Source organism: Vitis riparia, chromosome 16 (assembly GCF_004353265.1).
Source record: "Vitis riparia cultivar Riparia Gloire de Montpellier isolate 1030 chromosome 16, EGFV_Vit.rip_1.0, whole genome shotgun sequence".
NCBI classification, from domain to species: Eukaryota; Viridiplantae; Streptophyta; class Magnoliopsida; order Vitales; family Vitaceae; genus Vitis; species Vitis riparia.
Genome location: NC_048446.1, coordinates 13,211,860 through 13,224,803, shown reverse-complemented (window position 1 = coordinate 13,224,803; position 12,944 = coordinate 13,211,860). Strand labels below are relative to the sequence as shown.

The following is a 12,944-nucleotide window of genomic DNA, read 5'->3' as shown; positions in this document are numbered from 1 at the left end:
TAATTAATATATTTTAGAATAAATAAAAAATATTATGCTATGTCATTGAATAATATCTACTAAATTATACTATATACTAAACTCATAATTTTTTTTCACATATATTAGATATTATAATATCAAGTTCCATGTACAACTTTCATGATGTGTTTGGCAATATTTTTATTCAAGTTGTTTTAGAAATGTTTTCTTTGAAAATGTTTTTAGAAGAGTCATCAATTCCAAAAAATATTATAAGTGATGTTTCAACTCTACATGTGATTTTTAATATTTTTAAAAGTGTTTCCAAAATTTGCCAAATACCTAATTTTTCTTTTTAAAACATATTTTAAGTTAAAAGGACTTTTTAGAATCACTATGAAACAAACTTTAAAATCCCAATCCTTAGTATCGTTATCTAATTTTCCACCATTAAATAGATATAAAAATAGAGTTATTTGATTAAAATGACCATTGAAAACACAATTTTGTAAATTTAACCTTTCTTTTTTTTTTTACTATATTTTGAAAAAATTGTCCTCAATTTTTTCTTGAAAAAATAACTCTTTTTTTTTCAAAAAAAAAAATTATATGTAAATTCTTAAAATAGTTAAGGGTATTTATATATATAAAAAAAAAAATAGGTTACTTTTCAAACAAAAATATGAAAAAGATTAAATTTAAAAATAGGAGGATCATTTCATTTTTTCAACCAATTAATCATAAAAATAGGACTTAAACATAAACAAAAGAGACTTTAATAAAAGAAAAAGAAACCTTCAACATCATCTTATTACACATTCAATATTTTCTTTTTTCTTTTTTTATACCCAAAACTAATTCTTTTGTCCCACAAAATTTTGAAGACAAATAAAGCTAAAGAAATAAAAGAAAAGGATTGTTGTAATGGGTGTTGAGACCATGTAATTTTAAAAAGAAAAAGAAAAGAAAAAAATATATAATTATTATTTTGGCTAAAATTCAGCAATCCAAAGGCACAATTTGGAATCCTCGGACCATTCGTTGGGTGCATCAATGAAGTTGTAGAATTTTTGGGTATCCCAACCATCACATCAATTTTGGAACAAAGTAACATCGCTTTAATGACCTTTTCAAATTTTGAGCACTGACTTGGAGCTACTTGGATGTTTTCCTTACCCTCTTTTGAATATAAGAGAATGAGATGGATATTTCCTTATTAGTAGTAATGACATTAAAAGTGTTTTGAAAATAGTCAAGTTGGTGACCGGAGGATGATAATATTTGATTATAATAGTGGGTGGGGGTAGTAATGGCTAAGCATTATGGAAGTGGAAGTGGAGTGGTGATTGGAGTGGTGATGAGAGTGCGATTGGATGGCTGGAAAATGGGGATGAATGAAGTGATAATGGTGGGTAGTAGGTGGGATTATCATAAAGTAAATATCCAAAAGTTTGAATATCATCAACTATATATGATCTTCCGTCTAAGTGAGATCATGTTTCTCAATCATTACAAAAGGAATAAAATGCAAATTATTTACCTAATTATTAATCCAAAAGAATTTTATACTAGTTTTAGAATATATTCTTCACCTTGGAAGCAAAACTAGGTTTTCTTCAAGGAATTTCTCCATTACAAATATTCTATTATATTAAATATATTTTTAATTAGTAAGAGAGAAAGGTTGAATAGGGTCATTAGAGTCATTAGTATAAATACACCTAATTATGGGACATGGAATAATATACATAAAGTCATGCCCTCTTTTAATACATAACAGATATTCAAGGCAACCTGTTTGATAACTATTTTTTAAAATAGTTTTGAAAAACGATTTTTGATAACAACTTTTTGAAGTTTTGTAAAATAAAAGTTTATTTGAAAATCTAAAATATTTTTAATTATGTTTTAAAAATAATTTTTATGTGTAATGTTTTATTTTTATTCATTCTAAATGTTTATATAATCATTTTTTAAAATAAATTTTATAAAATAAGTGAAAACAATATAAAATATCATCCATGATATTTAATTAGTAAGAGAAAAAGGTTGAATAGGGTCATTAAAGTCATTATTATAAATCCACCTAATTAGAGGACATGGAATAATATGCATAAAGTCATGCCCTCTTTTAACACATAACAGATATTCAAGGCGACCTGTTTGATAACCCTTTTTAAAAATAGTTTTGAAAAACTATTTTTTATAATAGTTTTTAAAAATAGTTTTCTTAAGTTTTGTAAAATAAAAGTTTATTTGAAAATCTAAAATATTTTTAAATATGCTTTAAAAATAATTTTTATATGTAATGTTTTATTTTTATTCATTTAGAATGCTTGTATAATTATTTTTTAAAATAAATTTCATAAAACAAGTGAAAGCAATATAAAATATCATGATGATATGAAACTAAACTTAAGCAAATATCCCTTTGGAGTGAAATAAGGAAAATTCTTATGATTCCCTATGACTAAGGGAGCAAATTGAAGCAAATTAGGACCAGGTAAAGGCTATAGAAAATTTACCTTCCACTGGATCCAGCATATATGTGCAAAGGGTTACTAGACAAATAGTAACAATCTCCTATTATTATGAATTTAAAATTGTTTTTTTTTTTAACAGAAAGGAAATAACGTAATCATCAATAAATCTATCTTGAGACAATTTTGTGGACCTTTTGTTTTTGTAGGTAGTGTTTGAAGCTGCTTGGGCAAGAAGATGTTTCTAGAACCTTCTCCAACCTATACTTGATATATATATTTTTTTTCACCATGAAAAGTTTGAAAGGAATGATAAGGGGAAAAAGAAAATAGAAAGCAAAAAGGAAGAAATAGAAATAAAAATATAAAATAAATTGAAACTTTATTTTAACAATTTTTTTTTCACATCTTCCAATTTTTTTTGTAAATTCTTAATGAGAATAGAGAATTTCAAATGTATAAGTTTTTAAATGTGTTTTCTATTGTATTTTATTTTTCTTGATATCACAAATTAAATAAGAAAATTTAAGGTTCCTTTTGCCCCCTTTTTGCTACTACAAGACACTAATTGGAATATCATTGAATTAAATGGAAATTTGATTGGTTTGAGTTATTAATATTTGTTGATATCATTTCTTTCAAAGTTTACATGTACCAATCATAATGTACCACTTGTTTAATCTTGTTATGATGTGATCAATCATGAGCGCCACTTCTTTTAGTGCATTTTACTACATGCTTCTTGCACTAAATCTTTGAGGGGGGACAATTTAATTCATGTATTTTTTTTATATAGCTCTTATATCATAGTATTGTATCATCTTGGCATAGACATATCCAAATATATTTTCAATTTACTCTATGTTCATAGAACACAAATGTCGAGACTCGTATTGGATGATGTTTACATTTGTCTATCTATTTCTTAATTAAGATGACATTATGTGCATCAAAGAGACTTCGATTGTTTCATTTCCCCTTATAGGAAGAATAATCCTATTCATTGATGTCACCTTTGAAATAGCATCCCAATGCTAACATGCCTACTCAAATTGGAATCAAAGCTCGAGGGTTTATAATACACTCGACATATCTCTATGATAAAATTGACTTTCCTAGCATCAAGTACTTTGGGTTTTTGTTTGATGACTAAAGTTGAAAATTCATTGAAGTGGGATTAACACTCATTGAACGTGTATTAATTAGAATAAAAAGACCAAAAAAAAAGGACATTATGCTTTCATAACACATGTAATTTTCAAAAGCTTTCAAATCATCATTAATCTATTAATGTTTATGAGAGTTATTCTTTTGTAGCACTAAAAATCGGAGTAATAAACATGCACATTAAATAAGGCTCTCTTATTACATTAAATAATCAATTTTTCTCAAAACTTAAAGTTATAAGATTTGTAGAAAATCTCTTGTTGATTTCACTCCACTCTCTTCTATCCCTCCTTATCCGCTCTTTTTGGTCTTTTTCACTGTTCTATATATTGTTAAAATAAACTTTTAATTTAAAAAATATTTTTGACGAATATTTTATTTCCTTTTATATAAAAGTCATTTCAATCTAATTAAGACTGATGGCACAAAAATAGAAAGAAAAACATCAAAACAATAGTAAGGATGACAATGGGACGGGTTTTTTCGGGTACCCGCCCCGCTCCGCCCCTAATGGAACGGGGTCCAATTTTAATAAACGGGTTTGGGACGGGTTTGAAAATTTTTTTAAAACCCGGGGCAGGTTCGGGTATTGTCTGTCCCACCCCGATTATATATAAAATTAATTTTTTAAATTTTAAAATTAATTGAATTTAATTTTTATTTTACTATTTTTAATATATAGATAATAATAAAATATTTTTAATAAAATAAGTTATAAAAATTTTAAAAGTAATTTTGTTTTAAAAAAAAAAGTTAAACGAGGGTGGGACGGGACGGGTATGAGAATTTATCATACCTATCCCGTCCTGTTTAATTTTATAAATGGGATGAAGATAAGAATTATTTTGAATAAATGAGACAGGATTGGGATGGGGCGACCCGTCCTGAACCCATCTATTGCCTCCATTTTCTTTACTTCAAAATAGATAGTGAATAAGATAACATCATCCCACCTCATCTCCTAATTTTTTTACCTTTAAATTAAGAATTTTCCATTATTATTATTAAGAGTAGTCAACTTAAATTTCAAAGAGATTGCTTCCCAAAATCAAAGCATGATCTGAGTGGTTAATTGATGAGCACATTGAAGTGGGATTCTAGGCATACTTTATAGGGTGTATATCACGAGCTCTCATTCAGGATATGTATATATGCAACTGCTCTTGACCTTAATATTATAGCAAAAACCCACCCTACCCCCTATCCCTAACCCCGAAGTGACGACCCCATTACACCACTTTATTAACTGTCGTGAGTTCGTAACCATATTTAAATAGAAACGTTATAGAGCTGTCATGTGCCAGTTTCCTCGTCTCTAGGCCACAACCAACCCTCACATGCTCTCTACTTTCATTTCTTCATCTAACTCTTGACTTTTGTTGCCAATTGATATTTTTAAGGTTTTTTTAGACGGTTGGAAAATTCGTGTTTCATTTTTCTATTCTCTTCTCCTAAATTATTTTTGAATTATTTTTTTAAAAAAAAAAAACTCCTCAATTTTTTGCTGCTTTTAATATATATGACATGTTTTTGGATTTTGGCCTTCATTTTTTATCATTTTTATTCATGTGCTACATGAATATTGTAACATAATTAAAGAGTGAAACATGGCGATATGTTTGCCAAAAAAAATATTTATATGATTTTGACAATTTGGCATGTTTTGATGCTTAACAACGAGATTTGACTCTTTGATGTCAATTAGGTGGTCTGTAGACTTTTATTACTCTTCATGACGTTTTTAGATTAATAAGTACATTAATTTGAACATGCTCAATTTGTTCAATTACGAACTTAAAGTCAATCGCATTTTTTGCTCCAATTGTTGTTTTTCTTTATATATTTTTAATTTATCAATTAGATGTTAGCTCTTTTCACCTAGTTTTAATCGGTCCATGTTTAAAAACGTTGTCAAAAATAATTCTTATTTATTTTTATAAATAAAAATTTAAAAAAAAAACTTAAATATGAAAAATAATTTTTTGACTTATTTTTTATAAAAACAATGTAAAAGTTTTTAAATTATTTCTTATATTTTTAATTTTTATTCAAAATATTATAAAAAAAAATAACTAGAAATACATCAAATTTATTTTAAAAAATAACATGCTTTAAAATAATTACCCAAAAAAATATTTTTTAAAACAAAGTCTCCATTTGGAGTTCTTGGATTCTTTTCATAGTGTGAAACTCAAAGTTGATCACAAAGTTATATGGATAAGAAAGTGTCACAAAAGGACAAAATACGTTGATAAAGAATTCAAAAGAAGTTACCCAAAAATACTTGTCCCAAGGAAGCCCAAGCTATATAAATAATATACAAAACTAAAAGAAGACCGGCATCCACAAATCAAGCAGCAATTGGCTGCATTGATACCGCCAAGGAATGTGTATTTTAGATTCAAATATTTTCTACACGGGCCAACGGTCACCTTCAAACCTCTGCCAGGTAATATAAGAGTAGACTACAAGGTGGAATACGTGACCTCAAGTCAAGTCATCGGTCTGGTGTGGAATTATTAATCCCATACTATTAAAAATGAATGAATGTTGGGTTATGTCAAAGTAGAAAGAAAAAACAAGTTAAAATAATTATTTTTATTATGAAAAATAAAATCTAATGTATAAAATAATTTATTAATTTTTAATCTAATTTTTATTTTTCTTCTATATTTTCTTTTCATTACATTTTCTTTCAAATTTTTTGGAACCAGTCTAAAAATAAATGAAATAATAATTTATTCATTAATAAGAAAACTTAAAAATTTACTTATGAATAGTTGAAAACTTTTCTTTAATAATTTTCAAATATAAATAACTTTTTCTTTTTACTAATTTTTAAGATTTAAGATGATAAAATATAAATGAGGTGCTTGCACTACATTATTGGAGAAATAGTTTGACATGATATTTGAAAACAAATTTAGAAACATATCATTTATTGCCAATTAGATTTGAAGTTGGGAGTTCAAAATTTAGGATTTCTTAAAAGTCAAAAATGTTTAGAATAAGGTTCATTTGATTGGGCTGAGACATTTAAATTTGGGCCTCATTTGGGCCGAGACCAACCCAAGTTTTGAAGAAACTATAATACTTTTCATTTGGGCCTCATTTGGAGTGTTTGAGGCACTGGTTGGGTTCCTTCCTTTAATCATAGTAATCTTGAACAACTCTAGGAGAAGTAGGGTTCATGCAAATGATCAACCTTAAAGAAAGGATCGCGAGCAGGGCTTTGCGAAGTTGCTAACTCGAAATGATCTTGACCCAACCATAAGCAGTCAGCCTTTCACCGCAATAAGAAAATCACAATAATACATGACCCAAGTAGTGTTCATGGCTTCTAACCAAAGATTATCAAAAGGGTCCATCCTTTTTGTATCCCTCTCTAAAAGTGCATTTGGTAATTATTTTAGGAAGTGTTTCTAATCTTTCTAATGCTTTCTAGAAAAACCGCCAAACACATGAATAAGGCCCAAGATTAACTCATGAAAAAGATTGCTTGATTCGATGCATGATCAAGCCATCAAAGAGATTAATTGTTTCATCCCAAAATATTTTGCCATGAAAACAGTTTACGAAACTTATTTAGGAAGTCCAAATGAATGGCTATAAGACCAACTAGAGGCTTGCAAATGGTAAAAAGAGGAAATCTAATTAAAATAACAACCTCTCTGACAATAATAACTTAACAAGAATGAACATTAATAATCCAAAAAGATACCAAAATATAACATGAAAAAACCCTACAAATGGAAGTAAAACATCAAGGAGAAAAAAAAATTCACTTCAATAAAATGGGAATACAAATAATTAAGTTCTCAACTTCTCATTGGTTTCTTCACCTTGAAAATATATCTATATATATGAATGCTTGAGGTAGGAATCTATCATCTCATAAAACAATGAACCGAAAGAGATCATAAAGAAATTATACCATAGGGACTTCCCTACAAAGGTTGATGAAAAAACCCAAAATTTCACCTTTAAGCCCTAAAATAGTACCCCAAAAAAAAAAACCAACCCTAATTTTTTTTTTTTCCCTTTTCTCAATCACCTTTCTCCCAACAAATCAAAACCCTAATGCTATATATGTTTGGACTTCAAATATAAAATAGTATAATACATGGGCTGGTGGGCTTGACAAACTTAGCCCAACAATTTTGATATGGATTAGGATGAAACAAAGGTACTCTACAAGTCGATGTGAAGGAAAAATTGCCTTGATTTTTCTTGTGACTGTTATTTTGATATTAAAATTATGTCTTGAAGACACGTTTTTTTTTTTTTCATGTGACACCAAAGTGTCAAAAATCTAGATAGTACATGTACCATAATTAGGGTTATTGAACATTTTTTACAAGTCCCTTGATTTTCTTTCTTTCCATCAAATCATTAGAAAATTTTAGCCTAAGTGCAACAACACAATAAACATTATATTAGCAAAATTGTAATGAAAAGAAATATTATTTGTTCTTTTTACATAAATGACATTGTTTACATAAGTAGGACAAGCAATAGAATGATCATATCAAATACTACATGCATAATAGTATAATACCAAATAGCTTTTCTCCAATGAAATGCACACTCAGCTTCTGGGCAGGAAAGGAATAGGCTATCGAAGTTTCCAACCAACCAGCCGCATTGCCTCTCGCAAAAATCTCAAAATTTTTTAATAAATACCACACCAGGACATGACAAAGGATTGAATATGGCAGCCTTGCCGCAAGAATTAAATAATGCAAGACCATGTTTGGTTGCCACAGGACTCGGGGGATTTCTCAGCAACCAAACGGAGCTAGCGTAGAGGAACTCAATGAAATAGGTTACGATGGGATGGAGATGGAAGAATTACGGTTGGTCTAATGGGTAAGGGTGAATATCAGCAGAAGCCATTTCCCATATCTTGATACTGGCTGTGACATTCACTCCAGTGGCATTGTTGAAGAGGAATAACCTAGCTGCTCCATAGATAGCCTCTGTTGGATAAACTCGGGTCGTGATACATGACCTCCCCCCTTGGCTAAAGCCTTCCACAATCGAATGATCAACCTGAATCAATTCATCATCAACCACCTCATCAGAGGCTTCCTTAAGGAAAAAACCAAAAGGAGAATAGACATTTAACACATCCTCGCATTTAATTATAGGCTTTTCAGGATAGTTTTCATCTTACCAGAACCCTCATGGTTGGTTTTTCATCATCAAGCACTGGAACAATGCTCCCATAAATCCTTTGATCAACATCATCCACGGCCAAAGACGACCTGCACATACCAAACAGTACCTTAGTTTACAATTTTTCCCCTTGTTACCTTATATTCTTGAGCATGATCAGATAAAAACTCAGCTCATCTGAAACATTGTCTTCGCAAATAAAATAATAAGCAAACGAACCTGGATAGATCAGTGCAGAAGAAGGTTTTGTAACTGCCATCAGTGTCTTTGGCAATGTAAAAATAAATTGGGGTCAGCTCGGAAAGTGTATCATCTGCTAAAACCAGAATGCCGAATGGCCCCAAAGCTCCCCTCCCAGCAGCACCAGCGCTAGTACTACAATTATAGATCACATCAGCTTCCACCATCGCTTCTAAGGTCTCGTTATCTACCTCAAACTCCGCCACTATGTCCAACTGCCCCATGAACAAACAGGTAGTCCTTTTAAGCTGACAGCTACTAACATATAAAAGAAAGGATAATCAGTGAAACTGAGCAAGTACCTGTGAAGCTGAGCCTATGTCAAGTGGCACAACAGATCCGGGTTCGAGTAAAACATCTTCGAACTCTGTACTGTTTGTTCTCAAGCTCTCTACCTCCTCAATTGGCCATAGAAGGAGATGGGTTCCTGTCTTATTGTCATGTAGAACAGTCCTTGGCATACTCTGTAATTAAACATTTCTCTTCAGTTAATATATGTAAACTTTATTATCATTAATAACCAAAAATTTGAGAAAAGGGTACCTGAAGGGAAGCCCATCCTTTCTTCAAGTCATCAGATTCAATATCACCTTCCGAAATCCAACCATATAGGATCCTCCTTTTCTTAACCTGATCATAAAATGTCTTTGAAGCGTAATACTTTCCATAATCAAGCCGTAACCCGATACCCACATCCAATTCCGGGTCATCGGGTGTCCATGTATCGGTCATCGGGTCATACTCCCCTAATGCGTAATAATCATGCCTGTTATCATCCATGCTGGCCTTCAACACATGCTTTATACCCGGCCCATGAGCCGACGTATCCAACCCGTATACGCCATTGATGGAAACCGGGTAAAAGTCCACGCACTCCCACATACCCGTACCCGGAACCCCATGCAATACACCGTCCAACTGCTCAAAATCGGTAAAGTTGGTGGTCTGAAATACAAGCACGATGCCTGTTGTATTGACCAGTGACCCAACTGCAACCCGCCAATTTCCATCGGCTCCGACCCACATCGTGGTCGGGTCCCGGAAATCGTCGGAAGCGATTCCGGCTGGGGGGACCATAACCGGGTTGTTTTCATATTTGATCCAATGGAGGAGGAGGGGATCAGACAGGTTGGCAGGGTATGCTAGATTTTGGACCTGCACGGAATCATTGGTATCACCGGTGTAGAGCATTATGATTTGGCCATTTGGCAGAATCGTAGCAGAGCCGGTCCAGACGCCGTTCAAATCAAACCATCGATCGGGGACCATGGCTAAGGGGAGGTAGAGCCAGTGGATCATGTCTCTTGACACTGCATGGCCCCACGTGATGTTCCCCCACACTGCTGAATCAGGATTGTACTGGTAGAAGAGGTGGTACCATCCCATGTGGAACAGTGGTCCTGCAAACACCCGATATTTTCCCATCAAATTGGAGTTTATTGCCTATTATAAAATGTCGTAACGGTTGAAAAATCACGTGGAGGACAGCCTCATGCTGTCACCCGTGAAAGCAAATAAATGAGGAAGGTGCATTTAATGTATTTGTACAATGAATTTATTTCAACCTAAAATTAAAAAATAATAATGATAAAAATAGTATGTCTTCTGTGCCCCAGAAAGGTAATTTTAAATACAAATAAAATAAATGGTGAAATTGCGTCTAAGACTAAGAGTGAAGAACAAATAAGGAAATTGAAATGAAATTACTTCTAATTTCTAAAATGATGCCCCTAAAGTCCAGACCTACCAAATGTCCACCACAAACTTCCAAGCGTAGATGTGACATGCGGAGGGGCCCACATTGAGGATCCAACCAACCACAGAATGCCAACCCATCTCTCTCCTTATTGGTCCTCGATTCCAAAAGGTATGTCCCTATCCTTTTGTCGCATTCTGTATTCATTATTGGTGCCCCTCCAGGAACGCCGTACTACTCCACCACCCCCATTGGCCATTCCCTACAATCATTCTCGACCGTCAGATCTCTTGCCGTCTCTGTTGACATTGCATAAAATTCCTTTTCTGACAACAAAGTCCCCTGATCTGACGGTCTGGAATTTGGACCAGGTCGGGCTTGTTGAATAAAAATAATAATGAACACGTGATCGGTTAGGTCCTTAACCAAACGTAACAATTTGTATCATTTATATATTTTTAAAATTAGAAAAACTAAAAACTAAAATACAGGGAACCCCGCTAGTTAAAGACGTGTTTGCCAAACTACAATAAATAATGCATTTTTTGGGAGGTTCATGATGAAAGCAAGAGAAAATTAAGAGGGATTTGAAAGAACTCACCGTCAGGATCTGAAGCAGAGCAAAAATTCCATATTCCCACGCACCAAACGCCAATCAGAAATGACAATACGATTGTAAGTACAAGAACTCATAAATCATAAAATAAAACTATAAAAGAAAATTCAACTCAAATACAAGGAAGCTCCATTTACAGTTGGCTTGTTCTATCCAAATACATCCCCTTAAAATAAATAAACCACTTATAAAATCATGCTCTACCCTTTTCTTCAAATTAAAAATTTTAAAAATAAATAAATAATAATAATTTTTTTTAATTAATTGATTTAATGTGTAATTATTCCTAATTTTGTAAAAAAAAATCATGATATGTTAAAATATAGGGTATAATTTTTTATAAAATTAAAAATATTTAAAAAAATAATATCAATACTTGCAATTTAATAAATTATTAATTTATTAATCATTATAATAAGTTAATAATATCTCTAATTATATATAAAAAAAAATTGCATGAAAAGCCACTGAGACACTCAAAAAGATCAAAGGAAGCATTTGACAAAGTGCATTTCTAAAATGATGTAAAAAAAAATTAAAATGCTAAATATTCGTACCATTTGAAAAATGGGAAGTGTAGTTGGAAAAAGAGAGAGAGAAAAAAGAAGGCGACCTACCATTCATCCAATTCTTCTCAGGCTGGAAATGGAAGGCAGTTCTCTGCCAGGCAAACATGGCGGTAGTCCAATTGTACGAAAGCCTTCGGCCGGAAAATCCCAGGAAAGACTTCTCTGACACTCCCTGGGCCACCCCTCTTCCCTCCCACTCCATAGACGGCCCGTCATTATCCACTGTCTCCGGGGTTTGTGGACTCTGATGAATGACCAAAGCCACCATGGAGGCTAGGAACATGAGGGAGGCCAATGTGACAGCAAAAACCTTCAAGGGACGGCGCTGCCCCAGAGCCGGAGCTCCGGCGGGGACCGGGTGGTCGGGTAGGGGGGAGTAGAGGAGTGGGACATAAGTTTCATCATGTAGAAGATCATGAGAAGTAGCATGGTGGGTGTCCATTGAGTGAATGGAATGAAGAAGAGGAAGTGAGAAATGATCTATCTATCTATCCATATATAGAGAGATGTGAAGAGGAGAATAGTGAATGGACATGAACAGAAACGATCTATTTATCCCTGCACAAGAAATTCTTTTTCTTTTATTTTCTTTTTTTTTTCTTGGGGATTTTTTATTTGGTTTGGGGATGGGATGGGGCTGGTTGGTTTAGTCCAGCTTGGTTGGGAAGTGGGGGAGGGAGAGAAGGAGGCAATGTGATATTATTAATGGGGACAAGGGAAGGTGAGAGCATGGAGGCAACTTGGATCATATATACAATGTTTCTGACTTTTCCTTTTTCTTTTTCCTTCTCAACAAAAAAAACCATTCATTTAAGGGTGCCTTCAATTCATGAAATGGCATGTGGAAAATTTTGAAAAAAAATATATATATATTCTACGATTTAACGTGAAAAATACTTAAAATAAATAAAATATAATAAAAATTACTAAAAATTGTACATATTTTAAAGTTCTTTATTCTAATAAAAATATTAAATAAATATGACTATTTGAGAAAAAAAAAATATTATTCAAACATAATGTTTATTTTCCTTAAA

General features: G+C 32.1%; 1 protein-coding gene across 2 annotated transcripts; it reads right to left on the bottom strand.

Moving 5' to 3' along the window:
- Positions 1-8,042: 8,042 nt before the first annotated feature.
- On the bottom strand, positions 8,043-12,602 carry LOC117933974 (beta-fructofuranosidase, soluble isoenzyme I-like). 2 transcript variants are annotated; one of them, XM_034855560.1, is made up of 7 exons: positions 11,956-12,602; positions 11,324-11,332; positions 9,570-10,426; positions 9,329-9,490; positions 9,006-9,241; positions 8,785-8,875; positions 8,043-8,660 (listed from the first exon to the last, which is right to left on the bottom strand). In XM_034855560.1, exons 1-7 carry the CDS (start codon positions 12,347-12,349, stop codon positions 8,460-8,462), a joined length of 1,950 nt encoding a protein of 649 aa, XP_034711451.1. In that variant the 5' UTR covers positions 12,350-12,602; the 3' UTR covers positions 8,043-8,459. The 2 variants fall into 2 exon arrangements, with proteins under 2 accessions (XP_034711451.1, XP_034711452.1); XM_034855561.1 differs by lacking the exons at positions 11,324-11,332; positions 11,956-12,602 and adding an exon at positions 10,774-11,295.
- Positions 12,603-12,944: the final 342 nt, after the last annotated feature.